At 42.2% G+C, this 25,080-nt stretch overlaps 1 protein-coding gene across 2 annotated transcripts in view; it reads left to right on the top strand.

Annotated features, from left to right (window-relative positions):
* Positions 1-14,916: 14,916 nt before the first annotated feature.
* Positions 14,917-25,080, top strand: part of rarga (retinoic acid receptor gamma a) — a 38,472-nt gene continuing 28,308 nt past the window's right edge. The window contains exons 1-2 of one of the 2 annotated variants that reach the window (XM_034208973.1): positions 14,917-15,114; positions 22,149-22,515. In XM_034208973.1, the coding sequence (XP_034064864.1) occupies positions 22,347-22,515 (169 nt within the window). In that variant the 5' untranslated portion in view covers positions 14,917-15,114; positions 22,149-22,346. Of the gene's footprint in view, positions 15,115-22,148; positions 22,516-25,080 lie in introns of those variants that run through there. The other variant, XM_034208974.1, reaches the window with a different exon arrangement.

Below are 25,080 nucleotides of genomic sequence, written 5' to 3'. Positions count from 1 at the left end.
GAGCCTGCAGGACTGGCTTCTTGTCTGCACCGGGCCCGGATTCAGATAGATGTCTCCCGCTAACAATAAGACCAAGACGATCATACTTCTTCGGTCTAGTTTGCCTGACGGGGGTAAGTACTTTCGCGTCGGGTTTGCAGTTAATAATGCATGAATGCTTGCACTTCCAAAAGCGAGGTGTTTCCTTTCCCAGCCGTTGATAAGGTAAAAGTCATTGTGGTTCATTGTATCCCCGCTTTCATTACTCTCCTTCTCTAAGTGATGTTGCCTCATTGATGAGTTGAGGTAGGAGTCCATAATCCATATTGTCAGGAGGATGAAATATGTAAAAAATCGTGAGGAATAACCGCCAAAGCGGGAGCTCTCGAAAATGCGACCACTCATAGTGAAACCGGATGTTGTTTCGGTTCACAAACAAATATTCTTCCTCCCATTCTGGGTGGAAGTGGTATGTCTTTAGCTTCTTGCTCGGTCCCGCACTCATTTTGTTGTTTGTCTCTTTAACTTAATTTGAGTTTTCCCGGCACTTGACTGATTTTGTATCGCTTTGCATTCTGGGTTAACAGACTGGAAAGCGATAGGTCGCTTTTTCTGTCAATCAAGTAAACTAATGAATTAAGTGGCAGGGAGCCAAGGGAGGAGGGATCAAAACCTGTTTTGTCTATTTTAACGGAACAGGATTTTTTATTTTTATGAATGACTCGCGATCTACCAGCATTGCCCCCGCGGACGACCGGTCGCCCGCGGTCGACGTACTGGGCACCTCTGCTCTAAATGATAGGAAAGGAGGTTTCAAACTTCCACTCCTTTTAAAAACAACCGATTATGACCGAGAAATGATATCATGAAAGTTACGTAGGTGGCAACTTGCCAAAGTGCTTTGTTTTGAACGTTCATCAGTATTATAATCAAAAAGAGAAATATGAACGTTAGTTTTTACTGAAATTATCAAATAAAGTCAACATTTCACAGTCTTTACTGAGCTGTGTGGGGTTTGTTCAACTTTTAAAAGATGTTTGAAAGGTGATAAATAAATAAATTTGTATTGATTTTAAGATATTTTCATAGTTCATACAATCGTTGGGATCATTTGTATTAATGTGGACCGGAGGGAGAGGGTGACGAGCACAAGTTTCACTTTCCTTTTTTATTTCAATTCCAACTTTGGTCATGACGAATATGTTTCTCTGTTGTCCACGTTCATAAAGCATAAAGCAACAGCATCAGAGCACGGTGCAGAGTCTCTAGATGAGTTTACAGTAGTCCCTCGTTCTTATTATAGGCTACATCATGCAGCAGATGCACATTTATGACCTCCGCTGGCGCATCATAAACACGTCGGATAGTGAAAGGGCAGTCGGATTCTCTAAAGTACCGCAGTCTCTTCTCCTAAGTCCTTTTGAATTTTCCTATCCACTATCCCTTAACCCCATGACGTTTCACTCAGAGGTCAAGGGATAGACGCTATAGGGTTAGAAGTTAGGAGCTGATTTTTTGATTACCCGACTGCAACCACAGAGTTTTGAGACAAAGGCCCATTCCCAAACCGCCCCCTACACCCTACCCCTACACCCTACCCCTACACCCTACCCCTCCGTTTGCACGTTCACGCGGAGGGTCCACCATATTGAGGGCTGTTCCAAGTGTGGAGCGGTGTAAAATGCATCAATCTGGTGCACTTTGAGAGCAAAATTAAGAGATCTATGGATACATCTCTCAACACCCATATAATGCATCTAACGTTCCGCTGTTCATTAAAAAAACAGCGCATTAAACAAACCATCATGCTCTTACGTTTTTATATGTACAAAAGTGGTGGGACACAAAAAACGTAGATGTCTATATAAGCTTCTGCAGTGACGTGCAGTGAGGTTCATGGCTGGCGAGGCACTGACTCTTCAGGTTTACAAATATTATATTTTGACCTAAATCAAAATATAACATTATTTTCAAAAGCTTTTTTAGTCTGATGCTTCGATTAATTTTAAACAGACAGTTCAACAAAAGGATACCCAAAAAAATGTAATTTTATCATTTAAATATTGAATTGTTCTCTTTTAGTAAGGTCCCATTTTCAATAAAATGGTGGTCTTACCTTGACTTGAAGATGAAGTCCATTTGCCTATCCCTCTGGACAAAAATCTCTATTACTTTTTTGTAAAAGTCCTCCTTATCTTCTTAGTTTTAAAAGTCAAATCATAAATCTAATCGATAGATTTATGATTAGAAAATTATAAAAGTAGGGTAGACATGTGGGATGGCAGCTCAGTGCCCCTATGGTCATTATTTTTTTGCCACACACATTAGTTTTTACAGACACCATTCACTTAGACAGTGAGAGGGAGGGGCATGATCGGGTTTTGTCCCAAATGGCTCAAAACAGCTCAATAGGCACACACTGTAGACACTAATTAGATTGTTGTTTTATCAGAAACATGGCTAAATAAATCTATTTTGGCCTCTGATATTGCCTTAAATGGTTATAATGTGTATCGTTCCGACCGGCCTAATAAAGATGGTGGCGTTGTCATTTATGTTAAGAATAAATTCAGTGTAACCACATTAGTTTCCAAATCTATCAATAAGCAATTCGAATTTTTAGCCTTAAATATAGAAGTGGCAAAGGGGAAACAGGTCATGGTGGTGGGCTGTTACAGACCCCCCTCAGCTGTCAAGGACTGCTTGTCTTCGCTAGCAAATCTTTTATCGCAGCTAGACTACAAGGAAATAGTGCTACTTGGAGATTTTAACTGGGAATGGTTAACTGCAGTGTCAGAGGATTTAAAAAACCTTTGTATCTCTTTGAATGTTACTCAGATTGTTGACAGTCCTACTCGCCCTAACATTAAGTCCCCTAATAAATCCTCCCTAATTGATCTAATTCTAACTAATGTTCCCTATAAATACTTATCTGTGGGGGTATTTGCGAATGATCTGAGTGATCACTGTGTTGTAGCCACAATTAGGGACACTAAGGTCCAAAATGTTAAACCTCGTATTATCATAAAGAGAGATACTAAACATTTTGTGGAGCAGGGTTTTGTTCATGATCTGTTTAGGTTTGATTGGGGAAAAATGTATCTGTGTGCTGATGTAGAAACTGCATGGTCTTATTTTTATCTTGGTTTTATGGAGATCGATTGATAGACATGCACCCCTGCGCAGTGGCGGTTCTAGAACATTTTACATGGGGGGGCAAAGGGGAGGCAAGAGGTCATGCCAGGGTGGCATAGGAGGGCGGACAGTACGTGGTATTTTATACTGTATATAACCTATTTATTGTTAATTCATGCCCTAACACAAGTGTTCTTAATGCACAAGAGAAACAAGGTGTTCAGACAAACAATCGGGTGCCCTTTGAGTCCCCCAAGCTTACCTCAACCATTTTAAATGAAAGGAAACTACAACATGTATTTTAAAGCAATTAATTAATGGAACAGGTTGTTTTGCATTACAATGTAAAATTAAATATATATTTTGTTTTAAAAAAAATTGGTTGTCTTAGACAGACATATTTGCATGTCCTCACTAAGCATTATTACATAATAATTTAATATTAAACAAATCAAAATGGCCAATTATCGCAAAATGTTGCTGCTAATATAATCACATGCTTGTCAACTTTAACTGATCAAAAATCAATTCTGAAAAAATACTTGAATTATCTATGAAATTGCAATATTGTCCCTCAGTTTGTTTCAACCCCGTCACGCCATATAATTTACCCTCCTATTAAAAATAATGGATCAGTCCATGTGTGATCTGCATGGAATTACATCACATACCTATATTTCAGTTTTTGTATTTTCAGATTAAGATTGACAAGCTCAACATTTCAACTATGTTGTATGAATTAATAATAGTAAATAATTGTTTATTACAAAAATAAACAATAGTTTTGCAAAATGTTACAATTTTGTAATGTCCTTGACTTCCATGTGGTGCCATATCTTAGCTAAACAAGGTCTCATGCCTACTTTTTGTCAAAAACTTCAACCATGTTACATTTTTTCAAGGAAATTCCTAGTAATTATTTATATGTTGTGCCTGAGGTGGGAACATGTAAGTAGTCCACTACCAGATGTTATGACCAAACATTTTGGTTTCATTTTTCAAAGATGTAAAGACCCAAAAGGCACCCGATTCAGAGAATACTCAGAATTCTGCATACTGTAAGTACTTAATTATAATTAAGTACACAAATGACATCACCCATCTCTTTAGAGAGCTAAAGGTGACCTGTGCAGCAACACATTTCAATCAATATTTGTCAATACTAAGAGCTGCTAGATTGAGCTGCTGTAATGGAATATGTAAAGAGAATAAGAACATACCATGTGGTCCAGCTGGAGTTTCATCTGCCTCCTGATCCCTGCCTCTGGCCCTCTTTCTGATACTTCATCTTTATTCCTCACATATATTTCTTCTTCTTCACTAATGTCTTCATCTCCTCCTCTTCCTCCTGCTCTGACCCTCCTGGTCTCTTCAGCTCTCTTTTCCTTTTCCTCTTTCTGTTCGTCCTGATCACTTCTCATATGTCTTTTTGTTGTTGTTGAATCACTCCTATACTCTGGCCTGCAAGAGTCTACTTGTGAAAAGCACTGGTACAAATGCTTGTATAACTTTACACGTTAGGGCCATGTAGCCTAGCTAATATGTAGCATATCATAAATATAACATCAGAAAGTATTGATCAAGCGCACACAGGCAGCTGTGTTTGGATCCAGTTTTTACGGTAAAGGATGTATCCTGGTTTCTTTGATCTGGCCTCATGGCTGTGATGTGTAGTTTACGTGGATTTAATAGTAGGCTACCGCGTAGTTTAGCAAAGTGATCCATCTCCCAGCTAACGCTGTCTGCGTAGTATTTTGTAAGGTAATGCCCCAAACAGTGCCCGTCTGTTAAACGCTATCGATTCAAACGGCAGCGTTTTATTAATATTTAGTTTCAAGCTCTCGTCCTTAGTAAAACAAAACTAGTGGAAAGGGAAATGCTCCAAGGGGAAGCTGATCCATAGGTGCTGGGACAGCTCGCTTCCTCTCTGCAGCGGTGTGAGCCGCGGTCTGTGTGAACGCCGCTCCGCAGTTTAATGCAGGGCCGTAGCTGCGTTTTTAACGGGCCTAAAATTATATTTTAAATGATTCAATTTTAACTAATGTAATGCTTGTTGTGTTGCTTGAGAAGCTTGTGGAAATAATGTAGGTTTGTTTTATTACAGTTTTAGGGAAATAAAAGTTAGGGGGGCAACTGGGGGGGCAAGGCTCTACAGTGGGGGGGCCTCTGCCCCCTCGTAGATCCGCCCCTGCGTACATTTAGAGTAAAGGGACGAGACAATCCTTGGTTTTCTGCTGAACTGTCTAGTCTCCTTCATGAGAGAAACAAGGCCTGGGCAAAGGCTAGGAAATCAGGCTCAGAGGTAGAATGGCTGCGTTTTACGCTACCACTTCACATGTCAAAAGTGCAAAGTCGAAGTACTATTTGTCAGTTACCACAGAAAACCTAAATAATCCTAGGAAATTTTGGAAAGCCATAAAATCGATATCCACCGGTGAGATCCGTAATGAGCTACCTCCGTGCCTTACCACAGCATCTGGCTCTATATCGGACAAGACCACAATGCTAAATTGCTTTAATGAGCATTTTGTGTACTGCGGTTCTATGTTTGATTCTGTGACTAACTCTGCTTCTGTGAACACCCCAATCCGTGACTCTGAACAATGTGGTCTGGAAAACCCTTTCAGTTTGACTCCTTTTACTGTCAATGTTGTTCATGAAGCATTATCTAATTAGATCCTAAGAAACCGGCTGGCCTGGACAACGTAGAATCTTTCTTTATAAAGATAGCTGCAGATTTTATTGATCTTCCTCTCACTACTCTTTTTAACCTCTCCCTCAGCACAAATGCAATTCCAAAAGTATGGAAGTCAGCTTATTACATTACATTACATTGCATTTAGCTGACGCTTTTATCCAAAGCGACTTACAATAAGTACATTCAACCAGGAAGACACAACCTTGAAGAAAACAGAATCATATAAGTACATCAGGTTTCATAGAGCCAAAACATTTCAAGTGCTACTCAACTGGCTTTAGATAAGCCAGTCCTTTATTAGTATATAAGTGCTTTGTTAATAGTTCTATCGCTCGAAGTGGAGTCGAAAGAGATGAGTTTTCAGTCTGCGCCGGAAGATGTGCAAGCTATCTGCTGTCCTGATGTCAATGGGGAGCTCATTCCACCATCTTGGAGCGCTTATGTCTTGCCTTTGCTAAAAGGAGGGGAGGCAACTATTTTAAATAACTATAGGCCAATCTCTAAATGATCAGTTCTGGCGAAGGTGCTCGAATGCCTAGTGAGTGAACAAGTAAAGGAGTTTTTATGTAAAAATGATATCCTGTCTAAACATCAGTCAGGCTTCAGAAAGCAACACAGCACCATCACTGCGACAATGAAAGTAGTAAATGACATTACGAGTATTTTAGATAATAAGCAGAGTTGTGCAGCTCTATTTATTGACCTTTCCAAAGCGTTTGACACCGTTGATCATCGCATTTTGAAGCAGAGGCTACTCAGTATTGGCATATCCAGCCATGCAGTGGGGTGGTTTGTGAACTACCTCTCTGAAAGGTCCCAATGTGTTCACTTTGATGGGCTGTCTTCTGAGTGGTTAAACATTGCTAATGGTGTTCCTCAAGGTTCTGTTTTAGGTCCACTTTTATTCTCTATATATATCAACAGTTTAGGTGAAAATGTGGATGAAGCTACTTTACATTTTTATGCGGATGATACCGTGATGTACTGTGCAGGTCCCTCCATTAAAGAGGCTGGTGTTAAATTACAGGCTGTTTTTAACATTATTCAGACTCAGCTCGCTGAGCTTAAGCTTCTTTTAAATGTTGATAAAACCAAGGTAATGCTCTTTTCTAAAGCTAAAAAGACTACAGACACTGCTTTGGATATTGTTACTATGCAAGGACAAGTACTCAAAGTGGTTACCTGTTATACATACCTAGGTATCTGGCTTGATGATTGTCTTACTTTTAAACTTCAGGTCATTCATCTGCTTATAAAGCTGAGGGTTAGACTAGGTTTCTTTTTCAGAAACAAGTCCTGTTTCTCATTTGAAGCCAGGAAAAGGCTAGTCACTGTGACCTTTTTACCTGTGCTGGACTATGGTGATTTGATCTATATGAATGCACCTGCCCATTGCCTGGAAAAGTTAGATGCCGCCTATCACAGTGCTCTGAGATTTGTTACTAACTGTAAAGCACTTACTCATCACTGTACCCTGTATGCCAAGGCAGGTCTGCCTTCACTAACTGTACGGAGGCTCAGTCATTGGTACATGTTCATTTATAAAGCCATGTTGGGTAAACTACCTTTTTATATCTGCTCTCTGATCTCTCGACGAATTGAAAGTACGTATTGCCTGAGATCTCATGATGTTGTTTTATTAAATGTGCCAAGTGCTAGGACTGTCTTAGGGAAGAAAGCTTTTAGTTGTGCAGCTCCACTAAATTGGAACAGTCTGCAAACATGTTTAAAACTGAGCACTTTGGTTCCCCTGCATCATTTTAAAACTCGGCTGGGTGACATGCTGTTTGATACTCATGGTACCTGTCACTGTAAATAGAGTTTGTAAACTGTACCCTGTACATTATGTTGTATGTCATCCTTATTGTTGTTCTGTTGTTTTTATGTTACATGTGTAACTAATGTCCTGCAGGTCACCCTTGAAAAAGAGATCTTTTGATCTCAAGGGGCTTTCACCTGGTTAAATAAAGGCTACAAACAAACAAACACTTGCTCGCCTGTTCCACTCTTTGTTTTCCGAATGCCAGGAAGTATTCTTGCCTCGCTTCTGAAGCAAGACGCTCAGAAGACATGTGCTACCAAGCAAGCTTGCCCGACATTGAGAAACACCCTCAATGTCGAGTATACCTGCTGCAGAGCCACTATTTCAAGTATACTACGTCATCGAGTGGCGCCGAATGCTGGGCATTTAAACAGTCCTTCGGCTCCACTCGATGACGTAGTATACTTGAAATAGTGGCTCTGCAGCAGGTTTACTCGACATTGAGAAACGGCCACAGTGTGTGTGTAAAAAGACGATCCACAAGCAGAGATTTGAGATCCACAAGCAGAGATTTGAGATCCACAAGCGCATTTCTGGTCGACAAATACAAAATGGATTCACAAATGCCTGATCGAAAGTTGTAAATGTTAAAAGAGATATTCAAAGATCTTTTTTTTTATTTGTAAAAATATTTTTGCGTATTTGCAGATCCGTTTTACATTTGCAAATTTATTTGTGAGTTTGCAAATATTTTAAATGCATTTGTGGATGGTGTTTTACATTTACAAATCACATATTTACACACAAATTATTTTTATGTTCACACAAATAATTATGAGACATATCTAAGCCCATACTTTCTCCTCAGAATGAGTGCTGCAGCCCTCCCTTCCGTCACTAGGGGGAGACACCGTGCCAGAAATCCCCTTGCACGGTAGCACCTATCGACGCCCTTGAGCTGCTGCCGGGACCCAGTGACGGATTAGCAACAAACGAAGGTAACCTGACAAATGACTGAAATGATCTCTGAAGCATAAAACCAAATGGAGCAGTGTCTACAAGCTGCTGTTCTGTAGTTGATGATTTCTCTGGAGTTTGGCCCTGACTTTGTTTTGTCTCCTTCACAGAAAACTTCGTTGTGCGTGCGCTTGTCATCCACTATTTATGTTTCAAACTTCTCGGGGAGCTCGCTTCTGAAGCCGAGGCAAACGCTTCTCTAGTCAAAGAAGGTAGGATTGTGTACTTTACATAAATCATCTCCTGGCCTGATTAATTGGATGTGTCTAAGAATAAACGTAGCTGAAGCTGCGTCAGTCCGGGTGTGTTTACTGTATTTGTGTGAGTAAGACTCGAGCACTCATCATGAGAACACGTTATGGCAGGGCACGAGATAATTACAGGCTGCTGAAACTGTTTGGGGACTGTGCAGAACAGAAGTCGTTGCCAACATACACACCTGCAAAACCCCTGCTTTGCCTGAGGCTTGGAAGACAGTCTTCATCACTGCCTTTCTGTCTTTCCATATGTCTGTCACCCATCCCCTAACCACCCCCCTCCCTCACGCACCTTGTTGAATGTGTGCTTTATGTGAATGATGCCAGTTCGGTGTGTGGCTGTTGATAGACTTCACTTCATAGACCCTCCAGTTTCTTTTTGGAAAATCTTCTAGTATGGTGGATTAAGGTCAGGGATCCCGAGTTAATTAGCTAATAATTAAGATACTTTTCCAGGATGGTAGAGTTCTGGAATCAACCTCATGATCAAGCAAAAAACATATGGCCTCTAACATACTAAGCATATACATCTTTATACCAACCTCTTGCCAAAAAGCAAAAGCAAATGAAAACTTGTTTTTTTCTTCATATTTCCTGCTCAGTATTTAGTGCCCAGCTTTCTCACAAGGGCAGTTTTATGTGCAGGGAAGGAGGCATGGAAAAGAAGACCTTTCCTTTTGAGCTCACAGATTTGCAGTAATTACAGAATCACTTCCATATGTGGCTCTCTGGCTGCCTTCTCGCTGCCCCCACCACCTCTCTCTTCCCCAGTGTTCTCTCTCTTTCCCTCTCCCCTCTTTCATTTGCATTCTCCCCTATTCCTCATTTTTTCTGCTTTTATTTTTTGGCAACCCCTCATGCACTCAGGGCATTTTTTTGTAAAACCACAGCTTAAACAAAGTTTATGATAATCAGAAGATCCTGGCATTTTTGGCAAATGGCTGTGCTCTTTGGTGATTCAATTAGACCACGCTTGCCAAAAAAAGAAAAGAGTTTGTGTGCTTCAGTGAGAGAGGAGGGAGAGAAAAAAGAGACATGGACAGGAGAAGGGAAAAGTTAAAGAATACCGAAATATGAAAAAGAGGAAAGCAAAAGAATGGGAGCTCAGTTAAGAATTTGAAAGGCAGGAACGGAGCGTGAAGGAGGGAGAGGTGGAACAGAAAATGAGGCAGCAAGAGGGAGGGCCGGCGTAATGCTTTTTGACAGAGGTGGGTTCAAGATGGGTTCATGATGACATCATGGCTGATTTTTGAGGAAAGTATAGACAGGAGAGCTGTTCACCTTTCATTGGACACACATGTTGGGGAATAGGCAGAGCGCTCATGTGCTGGCACACACCATGGTAGTTGTGTCGACAGCCTCTGAATGCACCCCAAAATATGCACAAAAAAGAGCACACACACACTCCTCTTTTTTATTTTCTCTTCCCCTCTCGTTTTTCCCTTAGTTTCTTCAGCAGTAAAAATGCTTTTGGCTCTTGCTCTAACTGTTCCAAGCTTTGTGCTCATTTGTTTTTGTTAGAAGAGTACATAGTACATATGCCCTTCGGTCCCTAACACATAAATGTCTCCATTTGGCCATGAGTAACTCATTTTCCTGTGACTACTATTCCTCTGTGTATGTTTTTACTTCAAGGCAGTTGGACTCTAAATGAGCACACTTTGCCAGGCTGGATGAATGAGCTCCTTCATTTCACAGGATGTGTGTTTAAGTCCGTAACCAAGAAAGTGCAAGCAAGTGTATATTTGTGTGTGTGTGTGTGTGTGTGTGTGTGTGTGTGTGTGTGTGTGTGTGTGGCTCTGCATGTGTGTTTGTAAATTAGTCTTTAGTGGGGTGTGTGTGTTCTGCCTCTCTCAGTGTGGCACCAAACTTAACATGACATCAATCTGAATGTGGGGAAATAGTGATCTCATTACCGGCATCTTGTTACTGATTAAAACCTGCCGCCACATGCCCCCACCACCAATCCCATCAAAAACCCCCCTCCTCTCCCTCCGCCTACAATCCATCCCTCTCTCCATCTCACCCCCCAGATTTTCTTCCCCTCCCTGTTACTATTTCACACCCCTTTCTCTCACATTCGCTGTACTCTGGCCTTCAGACCCTCCTCCCCCTCTCCATCTCACTTTAACCTCTGTAACCTCACTTCCTCCCTATTTTGCTCCCACCATCATCCCCCCTTTCCTCTTTCCTTTCCTTAGCATGCTTTTCCTCTGCCAGCAAGCCTCAGGCCTCTACTCCATGGCTCTGTGAATGCAAATATGTTGAATCTAAAGTGGAAACACACGACTGAGTACGATGTTACCATGAATATTTTATATCTTCATAAACACACCCAGAGAAGCTGCAAAGCTGAACAATGCCTGTGTTTGCCGGATGACTTCCTGTGAGGAATTGCCTCTCTTGCGTTCGACTTTTTGTCAGAGCACACTGTGTCAGGATTGATGTCAGGGCAGTGTGTTATGATGTCACAGGCTGAAGTTAATGATACGAGAACGGACGGGGCCATAGGCCATGTTTCCAGTGGTGCCCAGAGAGAGAGATAGCACCCTGATCTATCTTCATTATCCCCCACTCTGCAGCCTCCCAGACACAATGATCATAAATCTCTGCCTGGAGCACACTTCACTGACACTGAAACACAAACACTAGTAACCTCTGACCTTCTCACTGCTACTTCCTACTCGTACTCATCCATGCACACACACACACACACACACACACACACACACACACACACACACACACACACACACACACACACACACACACACACACACACACACACACACACACACACACACACACACACAGCCTAAACACAGCCCCTGCTCAAGCTTACTGTCATAATTTAATAAGGAACACAGCATGCCCCTGCGCACTGACACACACGACTGCCATCATGCACTCAAATGCACATTCTCCTGACACAGATGCATGGTCTCCGTCAGAAGGATTGCATCACACTGACTTGAATTTCACACTTTCCAGTTTTCATCACTCTAATGGCTAATTTAAAGTGTTTGTAGTGTCCTATGGCTTCTTGTTTCTTATTGTTTTCATATTGCTGATTTAGCACTGCTATGAAAACAGCTAAGAGATTTCTATTAGCCCTAGTGGCCTCATAAGCAACACATAAATCAAATGCAAACAAGATAAGGATCAGCTGAAGTGCTTTTTGCAGTATGGCTTAGATCTGTGCTTCCTGAATATAAGGTTTCTACAAAAAGGCAGCACTGCTTATCCATTCATTTACCCTGATTATGTACCAGCAAATCCACATCTGAAAAATGTATGAAAGAGCATTTCAGTAGCCTACTGTTGACCATATGTGGCAGTAAAGATCGGAAGCGCACAGGAATAAGGAGAGCGGGGCCGGGCACTTGTGTTTTTTATTATGATGATGGCTTGACTTTATCCTGGAGACATATTAGGGTCAGTGTATTTGAGGATAAGATCTCTGCCTGAATCGGGCCGGTAACTGATTTACAAACAAAATACGCAGCGGTTATATCAGGTCTTAAAGGCACAGATAGCTGGGAAGACCAAAAAAAAGTTGTATTTGCGGCATTGTTTGTCAGTGATGCCTCAGACTGTTATATTTGGGTTAATGTGTACGTTTTAAGGCAAGGCAAGGCAAGGCAAGTTTATTTATATAGCACTTTTCAACACAAGGCAATTCAAAGTGCTTTACAAAAAATGAAAGACATTAAGAAAATGGCATTTAAAATCAGTCATTAAAAAGAAAAGCTAATAAAATAAACATTAAAAGAAAAAATACATGGATAAAAGTTACAGTGCAGTCTAAGATATAAATAGTTCAATTAAAAGCAGCGACAAAAAGAAAAGTCTTCAGCCTGGATTTAAAAGTAGTCAGAGTTGCAGCGGACCTGCAGGTTTCTGGGAGTTTGTTCCAGATATTTGGAGCATAATAACTGAACGCTGCTTTACCATGTTTAGTTCTGACTCTGGGGACAGAAAGCTGACCAGTCCCTGAAGACCTGAGAGATCTGGATGGTTCATAATTTAGCAGGAGGTCAGAAATGTATTTTGGGCCTAAACCATTCAGTGCTTTATAAACCAGCAGCAGTATTTTGAAATCTATTCTTTGACACACAGGAAGCCAGTGTAAAGACTTCAGAACAGGAGTGATGTGATCCACTTTCTTAGTGTTAGTGAGGACTCGAGTAGCGGCGTTCTGAATCAGTTGCAGCTTCCTAATAGATTTTTTAGTGAGACCTGTGAAGACACCATTACAGTAGTCGAGTCTACTGAAGATAAAAGCATGGACAAGTTTTTCCAAATCCTGCTGTGACATTAGTCTTTTAATCCTAGATATATTCTTTAGGTGATAGTAGGCTGATTTAGTAACTGTTTTAATGTGACTGTTGAAACTCAGGTCAGAGTCCATGACTTTACCTAGATTTCTGGCTTTATCTGTTGTTTTGAACATTGCACACTGAAGCTCAGCGCTAACTTTTATACGTTCTGACTTGGCTCCAAAAACCATTACCTCAGTTTTATCTTTGTTTAATTGGAGAAAGTTCTGACACATCCAGTCATCGATTTGTTCAATGCACTTACTCAGTGTTTGAATTGGAGCATAGTCTCCTGGTGAAATTGTTACGTACATTTGTGTGTCATCTGCATAGCTATGGTAACTTATTTTGTTGTTTTTCATTATCTGAGCCAGTGGTAGCATGTAGACGTTAAAGAGAAGAGGCCCCAAGATGGAGCCTTGAGGATCCCCACATGTCATATTTGTCAACTCAGACAAAGTTTAGAGGAAGTTTCATATATAACTTGTTATTTTAAAAAGCTGCACTTACTTGATTTAGATATAAATAAGACTAGATCGTTCTTATGTGAGAATGGATGTTTCAGGATTTAACCTTTTTTTCTTTCTTTCTTCGCAAGGTGTATTATCTTCCCTGTGCAGCAGAGGTAAAAGTGCCCGTTGAGGTGTGCCCTCTCCTCCCAGTACTGAGGTTTGAGGTGCTCTTCATAACCAAAACAACTTGAGAAACATTACATTCAGAAAAGCAGGGCACACGCCCATAACCACAAACACATAAACACAGATCTGAAACATATGATCTCATATGGAGAGAGGGGCACGTTCCGGGGCACACCCAACGCTGCTGCTGCTGCACAGCTCTGCCATCTCTCACAGGACTTTCCTGTGCCACCACTACTATTTTCAGAACTGAAGTGACTTTAGACATAGAAATCTTCTGTTTTTCTTTTAAACAAGCTTGAATTTCCCCTCAAAAAACTACTAACTGCTTAATGTTTAGCAGGATGTTGACAGAAATGTTAGATTCCTGCTTTGAATGCCAATTTCTGGTTTCATTTATCCTCAGTGAGGATGTTGTTCATATTGTATCCGTTCTCTTTGTGTCCAATACTTAATTATTTTCACAAGGGTCCTCATACTTTCTTTAATATGAAGTCCTATCAGTATTCATAATAATGGTAGTTATTTATTACCACAGCTTTGGGAAGATTTTCCCACAAACATTGTAATCAATAAAACCCAACGCCAAACACAAATGACTTTATGATAATTCCATAAAGTGATCACATTGGGAATAAGTAACTAGGTGAAAATACTCAGAATAAACCCTTTAAAGCATCATCTTTGTTAAATCAAAAAAAATTCTAGTGTGTGTTTAGGATACTGAAATATCCTCTCCTATTAAACTGTGAATTCCTTGATTAAACATGAGCGATCTAAGGATCACAACATGGCGCCGCGTTTTGACATGCGCAAACAGTTTGTGGGTAAACCGACTCTTTAGCCAAGAAGATGAAGGAGAGAAAAAGATTTCACCCGAGAGACAAAGAGGGGAGAGAGAATTAAAAACAGAAACTTAAGCTCTCTGGGCCTTTTTCCTCCCCCCAGGCATTTTGTGGCTTGTGAAAAAATGTGCTGTATATTTGAAGTGTTGGGTCACGTGACAAAGGAAGGCTTTATGAATCAGAGAGTATAATTATTTCTTAGTGAGTGAGAGAGTGAGTATGTGCCTGTGTTTGGGGAGTGAAAGAGTGATTTTAAGAGGTATAGACTGCGAAAGAGGAGGAGGAGAGAGCGAGAGGGGGAGCGAGGGAGAGGGAGAGAGAGGCTCACTGCTACTCTGTCTTTGCTGTCAGAAGGACTCTGATGAACGTACACATATTTTTTCCTTCTCCCCGGCTAGCTCCGCTCATCAGACCGCTCCGGCAGCAGCTTCATCTGTCCGTCGGCCTCATCAACACCAGAGGGGGTGAGTAATTTGTGCTTAAAAAGTTCAAAAACTGTAAATGTAGTCATTGTTTGTTTTCTGTTTTGTCCCTCTCCCTCTCCGTTAACAGAGAGAGAGAGAGAGAGACTGCATTTTTTGGGAAGGGGTCGACTGTTTTAATTGAAGACAGAGACTATGTGTGTGCAAAACACTTGAGAGGCTTTGAGACTATTAATCATTGTTTTCCCCGAAATCCGACCAGATTCTCATGTGTAAACACTAAAATGTCCTAACACACATGTTTGTTTGCATGCAGTGTTTTTGTTCCTTTCTGATTTATAAATGTGAGAGTGACACTGAGTTTATATGAAAACATTCTTGAGCATGTGTGCCTGGGTGCACATATGTGCTTATTAGTGAGTGTTACCCAGTGCCTGTGGAGCTCTTTATTATTAGCATATGTGTGTGTGTTAGTGTGTACACACTTGCATGTGTTTGATGTGTATGAATGTGTCACCGGAGGAGTCACCAGTCCTTGACCTTTTTTTTTTAATAAGCAACATATGAACACTTGGAAGAGAGAAGCATTGTTTTCCACCTTTTAAACAGCAGAGTCTAATTCCTGTGGCGTGAGGTGTGCCTGAAACTCTGGTCAACATTTATTCATTGTGTTCCCATAGTAAGCATCGTGTCAGTCAAGATTATTTATTGACGCTGGCATACGTGCCAGGGTAACAGGTTCTACTTGTTACAGCCATGTGTATCACAGTGCATTTAGTGCTGTTTGATTTGGATATCAGATGATCATGCGCCTGATGTCACAGTGTAGCTTTCTGCAGTGTTTTTGGTTTATTGCTCCAGCAGTGACTGGTCAGTAGGTAAATTGCTGCAGCTGGACTGCCTTGGCTTTGCACCTGCTGTCCACCGCTTATTTCCCTTGGTGGACTTGACATAAGTGTGGGGGACAGCTTGATTGAAGGGAACTGAAAAAAAAAACACCCACACGGTGGAGTGAGGGATGCCGGCTTGAAGGCCACAGTGATATCTGTGGCGTCCTCCGCTGTCATCTGGTCCATCAGTTCACGTCTCAGTCGGTGACATCTGGAGTGGAAGGAATGGAGCCCCTCTCTGAGTAATATTACTGCGCTGTCCTCCTCCTCCAGACTCGTGGGTCCCTTTTTCGAGGACAGGCTGTCCATGCAGAACAGCTTTACCTTCATAGTGTTCAGTCACAGCATTTTGCTTGTCTTCTGTGACAGTTTGGAATCAATTATTATTTGTGCTTGCTGTTATGTGATCCAGATGGGAATGTGTCATTAATCATGATGCATGTGATCATGAGTATGTGAGCTTTATGGGCCTCACCAAAAACATTCTCTAATTTTTGTTGTTGTAAATATTTATCAGGCAACAGACCAGCTTTAAAATGATTTGGTCAATCCTCAGACTACAGATCAGGAATATTACACTTGTTAAATATCTTATAAATAACTACTTTTGAACAGAATCACAAAAGAGTGTTTTAAAAAAGACTTGTGATTAGTGGTACTTTTCAGTGCCTTAACTAAGTCTTAGACATATCATAAACAAATAGTGATACACAATATAATAATACCGGGAGAAGATTATAATAACAACGACAAATAACTACAATTACATTTTCTACGATTTCGTTTTTTTAATTAAACCATAAAAGTTAAAAAAAATCTCACAACACTGTTAAATATTTGTTACATACATTTTTTTTAAACCAAATAGCAAATCCCTTGCATGTTATGTGATGAAACTTTCCAGGTGTAGAGATGAGGCTTTGTGGGAACCACTGTAACAACATTTGCCCCATTAAAAGTTTCTGGATTGCAAAACAGTCGTTCATTGTGACATGACTTTGAGCTGTACATCTGGGTGTTGTTGATACCTGTCTTTTTCTGGAATTTCTATAGCAATTAAGGCCGAGCAGTAGGGAGGGGTTGGACAGGTGGTTTTAGGAGAATCGAGGGGCTCTCCTGCTAACACTCTATAATTAACAAGGAAACTATCTGCAAACCATTTCCTATGTCTATTTTTGCAGGTGTTCTGCTCCGATTGTGAGGATTTACATGTTCAACCTGCCTTCAAGCTCTCATTAAATGTTTTGGCACAACGTTAAACTGAATGTGGGTTGTTTTGCATGTGTGTGTTTGGGCCTGCTTGTGTCTGAGTGTTGCTTTGACTCCTGAGGCTAAAATAGGCGGTGATGATCCCATCCATTATGCATCTCTTTATACAGAGAAAGGATTGTTTTCTCCCTGTGTTAAGGAATGGAAACACCTTCAGTCAGAATCCCTTCTTTGAGTTACAGAAAAAGACTTACAAGTTGCACTTTTTAAATCTAGAGAAGTAGCCATCACACTGTTAACTTTTTATTTTGCTTTATGTCCTTTCACTCTGACTCTCTCTTTATGTGTTTCTCTAAATGTCTAGCCATCCTCTGCCTTTTCCTTTTCCTGTTGTGCTTTGTTTTCTTGTTGCTGGACCCACTGCTGAAGTCTTAATGTTGGGTTCTCCAAAGAGCTGTACCACATCATGGAAAGAGCAAGCTGTCAGGATGACTTCATCATGTCACAAAGTGTTTTATGTCTCACTGACTTCTCACTCTTTCCATACTTCTCTCCACTACTGCAAGTAAACACAGTTTTGTGACATTATGTTTAAACAAAGAGACGATTTAGGGATTAACGTGTGATGTTTAACAGATACAAAAACAAGGATTGCCTGATGACACTCCCCGGTGGCACTCATGAAAAACAATACCTCTTAAAGTGACAAATGATTACACAGAGGTGCTGTGAGCAAATATGTGTTGGTGAGATGCCGAGCGTAGGCAGATGTCAAACGGGTTTTAGGCAAAGGAATGCCAGTTTGTTTGGAGGCTCTGGACGTCTGTCACTAGTTGTCTCTCGCAGAGCCATTAGCAGGCCACTTGTTGAAAGACTGGGAGCTGTCAGCCTTGCATCAGATAATAGTGTTAGGGATATTGTTTTCACAGGCAAGATACTGCTGACGCCAGCAACAAGATCAGATAACACTCCTGATGTTTCAATATGAATATTTGGGTTCTCTATCTTGACAGTCCACACACAGTTTCTGATGGCTGTCGGCACATTAAGCCGTGATCATGCCACTAAGTGTTTTACATTTGGAAAAGCTAGTCTGTCAGTTTAGGATTTATGTGGAATTATTGTTAAACTGCTGAGGTAGTATGACTTCACCAACGACCCAAAACTCAAACATACGCTGCTCTGCTTCAAGTCGGTTCCTTTACAAAGTTGCTAAAATAAATCACTTTATAATGTTGTTAATTAAAGGACAGTGCCTGGAAGTCATGCACAGTTTTCTTACAAAATATGAGCAGGAGTGGGCAAGTCAGAGGTGGAAAAAGAGTGAGAAACCTCTGCCAAGCTTCCCCTGCCAGGATGCATGGTACACTTCATTTGTCTGGTGGCTGTTAATTTACAATTCAGTCCTTCCAGTAAAAGGTTTTGATTTGTTGCTCAACCTGCACTGACTGCACTGCACTGCACTGCACTGATTCTTTAATTGACCTCACAGTAAATGTCTTTTAATTGCAAATTGTGGTTTTCTGGGGAGTTCAGAAAAACCCAAAGAAAATGTGTGAGCCTTCTCAAGCTCAGAAAAAATAAAACAAAAAGTCTTCCCAAGAGTCAGAGAGTGAGGAGTAGAGTTTGACATCAAAGGCACATTTCCTCAAAGTCAAACATACAATTATAACTCAATATAACATCACAGACAGTTACTGTAAGAAAGTTGTGTTTCCGTAACTGACAGAAGAATACGTTTTCCAGGTCGGCCATGGCACCCAGAATCCTGCTCATATACGCAGAGTAATCACCTGTGGTTTCTTCTGCTGGCTTAAAAACACACTGACTTTCTCGGCTGTGTGGTGCAGCGCTTCCTGAGATGCCGTGATTTATTTGTTATGTTTGACTGCAGTTCTTATTGCTTGAGGGGCCTCACTCCGTCACAACGTTTAAGGCACAATTGTTGTTTGGCTCACAGAGGACTTGATACCCTTTGTTTGACGGACATTCAATCTGTGGGAACTTTTCTCTCTCTCTCTCTTCCAGTCTCTTTCACTCTTGCTCGATTCTACTTGCTGCTTCGTCTTCATGTTGAAAGTTAAACTCTTAAGCAAACAAGAGAATCTCATTCTCCATAAGCGTGCCTCGTCTTGTAGTGCCATCTCCAAAGTGATTGATCTCATTTCATTTGCTACACAGCGTTTTGTACTGATAACATCAATGGATTATCTCAAGAAACCAACGAGGTGCTTTAAGATGATGAACTACTGTGAGTTTTGACACTCCACTATTTACAGGAACAACCAAAGTACATTTAAATTGCTACAGCGCCACTCTTAGGGAATGATGGAAAGTCCCAGCGGCAGCCGGGAACGCGCTCATAGCTGGCCGTGGTGCTGCCTGCCTGGCCGCCTGCTGCCTCCTGTGTGCCCCCCAGGCTCAAGGGAAGTGGGGAGGCCCTCCATGCCCATTTGGCCCTGGCTAACAGGGGATGAGGTCACTCCAAATTCCCCTTATCCCCTTATAGCCCCAGACGGGCTGGCGAAGTGAACCTACCACAGGACCCAACATAAAAAATAAATGGCTCTGTAAAAAGCTGCTGGACTGATGTGACTCATTAAAAAACACTGGCGCCAACTCTTTTATTAATTCATTATTGTGTTTGGGGAGAGTAAAGTTACTGGGTTCTATTTTAAAAGGCTGAATGTGTCTCTCAGTACTCTTAAGGTTTTTTTTCTCAGATTCTTTCCTTTAATGACATGTGCGAACGTACAGTGGCACTGCGGTTTATTTTGCCGAGTTAGGATTTTCGAACTCATTAAAGGCTTTGCTTTTGATTGATATACTGTCGTTTCCCTGTATGGGAATACAAAAATCACATGGCTACTCTCTTTTTCTCACACATCTTCCTTCTCTTCTCTGAGCACTCATAGACAGATTGCGCTGCCTTTATGGGGTCTGGTTTGAGTTCATGAGGCAGATACCCAAACGGGCCAAATGCTGGCCAAGTACACACACACACACACACACACACACACACACACACACACACACACACACACACACACACACACACACACACACCACATTATGAGTCTTTGAGTTTCTGGCAGTTTTGTTTTTCCAGTCTATACCTCTTCTCCCATTAGGCCCACTGTGAAATCTTTAGTGATGTTTTTGTGTGTTAACCACACAGTGGAACCGCTGCACAGGGTCATGGTACAAGTTGTATAAGCAGTAGAGAGATGGAAATGGGGTGTGGGTTGGGGGAGGTGGGGGGGAAAGGATTGAGTATAAGGACATGATTATAGTGGTGTGGGTCAGAAAAGGGAAACAAATCACAAGTAGTTTAGATGAAGGATAGATTGAATAAGATTGGGAAAGAAATGCAGAGAGGAAGAAGGAAAGAAAAAGAAAGATGGCAGCATGGCTGTGTTGGCAGGATGGGGGTTGGTGCCTATCGGCGGCTGCTCCTTCCTGAAACGTGGCCACCCGAGCCTGCCTGGGCCCTGAATGCACATGTGGAACAGTTTACTGTAATGGAACTCTAAATTAGTGGTGGTTTGAAGCTGCCTGCAGCAGTAGGGTGTAATTAACTGGCTCTGTTGAAAGAGAAAGAGCCAGAAAGTGAGGCAGTGAGGGAGCCAGAGCCCTGGAAAAGGCAAGGGGTGAGAGGTGTGTGTGTATTTGTGTGTGTGTGCGCTCACACATGTGTAGAGGTTTTTCTTTTTTTCCCCTGATTGCATGTGTATGTGTTTCAAACTATGAGGTTCATATGTGTGCATCTTGGAAAGTTCTGCATCTTTTTCCTGGGCACGGCGCCACCTCTTAGTGCCCCCCAGTGCCCAGACCCTGTCACTGTTCCTCAGTGCGTTTTTCGCTCAGTTCAGCAGTTCACCAGTTCAGCCTTAGATATTTCCCCCCCCCTCATTTCTTTGTTTATATCGAATTCATTACCAAACATTTTTTAACTGTCTTTTCTCCCGGATTCACAAGCCACAGCAGTTCCAAATTCCTTGGCTCTGCTCTTTTTCAAAAGCCACATTTAAAAAACAAGCAGATCACACCACCCACTCGTGAAATCACGCTAGAAAAGCAAAAGGCAAAAAAAAGAAAACATGAAAAAGAAAATGGGAGGCTTTTCTGGGATTTTTGTTCCCCTCTTGTTTTAACAGTCAACACTGGGGCATAACTGCAGCCTTGTCCACACGTAAGCCTGTCTGTGCCTACTGTGTGGAGTCAAAGTGAGGAGCGGGCTGCAGGAGGTTAGGACCAAAATGACTCTGTGGGATGGGAGCCTCAAGAGAAGATAGTTGGAAGTGACAGCAGCAGTTAGCAATCAGTGGATCTCATTTTCCCTACCCTCTACCCCCATCACCACCACCCCTCCCCTTCTCCATGCTCTGGACCCCGTGTCTGGGCCTCTGGTCCTGGGGGAGAGCGGCAGAGAGGCAGGCTGCTGTGCTAGGCTGGCAGCAGGAACAGAGGAGCTCTTTATAGTAGAGTTCTGGTGATTTAAATCATATGGCATAGCCTGGAATCACTGTAGACGTCTGGAAGCTCTTCAAAACTGCAAGAACAAGAGCTCTCTCTCTTTTTTTCTCTCTCACTTTTCCCCCCTCCCTGCCTCCCTCCCGCTCTTCCCTGTTATAACTTTTTCCAAACTTCTTTCTTATTTTCTTTTCCCCTCGCCCAGTCCCAGTTTTTCTGGCTTTTCCTCTCACAGCTCACTCATTCTTTTACTCGAACGTCTTTATCTGTTTTGGTTCTCGCCGCCCTTCCTCACTTCCTCTTTCCATCCCATTCTCTCATACCTGATGCTATGAAATTGCACATCCTTCTTAAATTAGAGCGGTAGATGAATTGTTAACTATCCCAGAATTTAATGGATCACAGTCTCAGAGTTGAAATGAGGTGAATTGTGTTTGTTGTTCTGATTGTATTATCATGCCAACTCACATGTGGTAACACATCCCTTTGCCCTCTCTTCTGCAGAAAACTGAATTGGATGACCCTTCTAAAGGAGAGACACTAAAACCAGAGGCCTCTTCATCACTCATCCATTCCCGACGTCCTGAGAATCTACTAAAGGACACAGATTTCAGCTTTTTTTCGTGGATTTTTCCAGGTGTCGTGAGAACTGTTACTTTCACCCAGCGGCCTGCTGCGGACCCCTGGGTGTGCTCTGTCGCCATGGCTACCAATAGGGAACAGCAGGTGGGTCACATGACTGGCTTCCCACCTGCTGTCTACCCCTTTGCCTTCAACTCCATGAGGAGCCACTCCCCTTTCGACCTGCTGGCCAACAGCAGCCTGTTTGGGAGATTCGGTGCTGACCTGCCCAAAGAGATGGCCGCTCTCTGTAAGTGATTTTCTGTGTGTTTGACTTTTCCTCCCTCTAACATATCATTTTCGAATTCAACCCTTACTTCATATAATAATAATAATAATAATTCATTTATTTTATATAGGCGCCTTTCAAGGCTCTCAAGGTCACCGTACAAACACATAAAAAAACAAGATACACAATACCTAACACCAGCATAAGAAACATAAACAAGACAATGCAACAAATCAAATAAATAAAACAGAGGATGTGTGATGGATAATGATCAGGGTGGATATGCGAGTGTGAAGAGATATGTTTTGAGGCGTGATTTGAAAATGGGGAGAGAGTCAGTGTTGCGGATGTCAGGTGGGAGGGAGTTCCAGAGGCGGGGTGCAGAGCGGCTGAAGGCTCTAGACCCCATGGTGGTTAAACGGAAGGGGGGTGCAGTGAGGCTGAGGGAAGCAGAAGATCTGAGTGTGCGGATGGGTGTGTTGATGTGCAGGAGGTCGGAGAGGTACAGAGGAGTGAGGTTATGGATGGCCTTAAAGGCGAGGAGCAGAATCTTAAAAACGATACAGGATTTGACAGGGAGCCAGTGAAGTTGCTGAAGAACAGGAGTGATGTGGTTAATGGAGGGGGTTCTGGTGATGATGCGGGCGGCAGAGTTCTGAACCAGTTGAAGTCTGTGGATGGATTTGAGAGGGAGACCAAAGAGAAGGGAGTTGCAGTAGTCGATGCGGGAAGTGACCAGGGTGTGAACAAGAATGGCGGTGGTCTTAGGGTTAAGGGACGGCCGGAGGCGGTTGATGTTGCGTAGATGGAAATAGGCAGACCGAGTGATATTACTGATGTGAGATTTGAATGAAAGTGTGCCGTCGAGGATGACACCCAGACTCTTAACCTGAGGGGAGGGGGAGACTGAAGAGTTGTCTATAGTAATGGAGAAACTGTCAGGTTTGGTTAGGGTGGATTTTGTGCCAATGAGGAGAACCTCGGTTTTACTGTCGTTAAGTTTGAGAAAGTTAGAGGAAAACCAGGATTTGATCTCCTGTAAGCAGTCAGACAGGGAGGATGGAGGGAGGATGGTGGTTGGTTTGGAGGACAAGTAGAGCTGGGTGTCATCCGCGTAACAATGAAAGTGGATGTTGTGTTTACGGAAGATATTGCCAAGAGGAAGTAAATAGATGATAAAAAGAAGAGGCCCCAGGACAGAGCCCTGGGGAACACCGGTTGTGACTGGAAGTGGCTGTGATTTGAAGGTTTTGAGTTGGATGAACTGAGAGCGGCCAGAGAGATATGATTTAAACCAGAGGAGGGGTGTGTCAGTGATCCCGATGGAGGTCAGTCTGTCAATGAGGATGCTGTGGGAAATGGTGTCAAAAGCTGCACTAAGATCAAGGAGGATGAGGATAGTTAATAGTCCGGAGTCAGCTGCCATGAGGAGGTCGTTAGTGATTTTCACCAGTGCTGTTTCTGTGCTGTGATGGTGGCGGAAACCAGATTGAAATTGTTCATACAGGTTATTGTCAGGTCCATACCTCCCTTTAAGTCAAGCCACATTATACAATTTAAACAAGCACTAGAAAAGGGAAATACTGCTATTTAAATTGCACTTCATTATGTGTAATTCTGTGGAAATGGAAAACCCTAGGGTCTGTTTGTGATATAGGACAAAGTGGTATAAAAAATCCCCCAAAAGACCATGAAGAAAAAAGGCCACTTTCATCAATACAATGATTACTCTGCTCCTGTGGTTTCCGTATAGATGCTCGTAGATGGTGTGGTTATGACCACAAACTCAGGCTCTGTGTGTGTGTGTATATCTCGACCTCTCACAGTGCTTTTGTGCGGCACTCAACCCACAAGTCTGCAATTAGAGAGAAAACAACATTCTTTCAGTGTGAGGTGATGAGTGCTCTGAGCATCAACAAATATTTGAAAATGAGCACTACTTCAATTCAAAGACTTATCTGACTGTTTATTCAGAAATTATCATACCCCTCACCGTATTATAGAAAGAAATGTGAGATCAAACAACCAGATGAACCAGCAGCAAACTTCAGCAGTGTCAGGCTAGTTGTTTCAGACCTGACCACAGGGGGCACTGTTGTATGCAAAGTGAGGAGTATAAGAAAGGGAAGATGGAAGTTACACACTATAAGAGTACAAAGAGGAGATTGTTGGCAACTGAGAACGTTTTTCTATCATAGACAAACTAGCCAGATTTGACACATTGCGGACATACATTGCTCGTTGTTTGAAACACCTGCTAGTTTCGAAAGGCAGTGTTTCGATCAGCATCAGGATTCTGGTCAGGGAGTATCCTCTCATAAAACCACTGCTGCTGAGGCTGTGAGGGTGAGAACAGAAAGAGAGAGACTTTCGTTGAGGTTAGGGTGTGAGGTAAAGGTAAGCAGGAAGTTATTTGAAATGTTATCTGGGCGCAGTGTTAAAGGGGCGGCAGGTGGTGGTGGGTGGTAGGTGGTGGAGGGGCTATAATGGGTGTGGGTGGCAACAGCTGAGTGCAGATCCTGAGAGCCCCCCTGCCTGTGTGTGCAGTCCCCCTCTCTCCCCTACCACAGCATGCCTGAGCACCTC

Source organism: Gymnodraco acuticeps, unplaced genomic scaffold (assembly GCF_902827175.1).
Source record: "Gymnodraco acuticeps unplaced genomic scaffold, fGymAcu1.1, whole genome shotgun sequence".
NCBI lineage: Eukaryota > Metazoa > Chordata > Actinopteri > Perciformes > Bathydraconidae > Gymnodraco > Gymnodraco acuticeps.
This window is presented reverse-complemented; position numbering and strand designations above follow the sequence as displayed.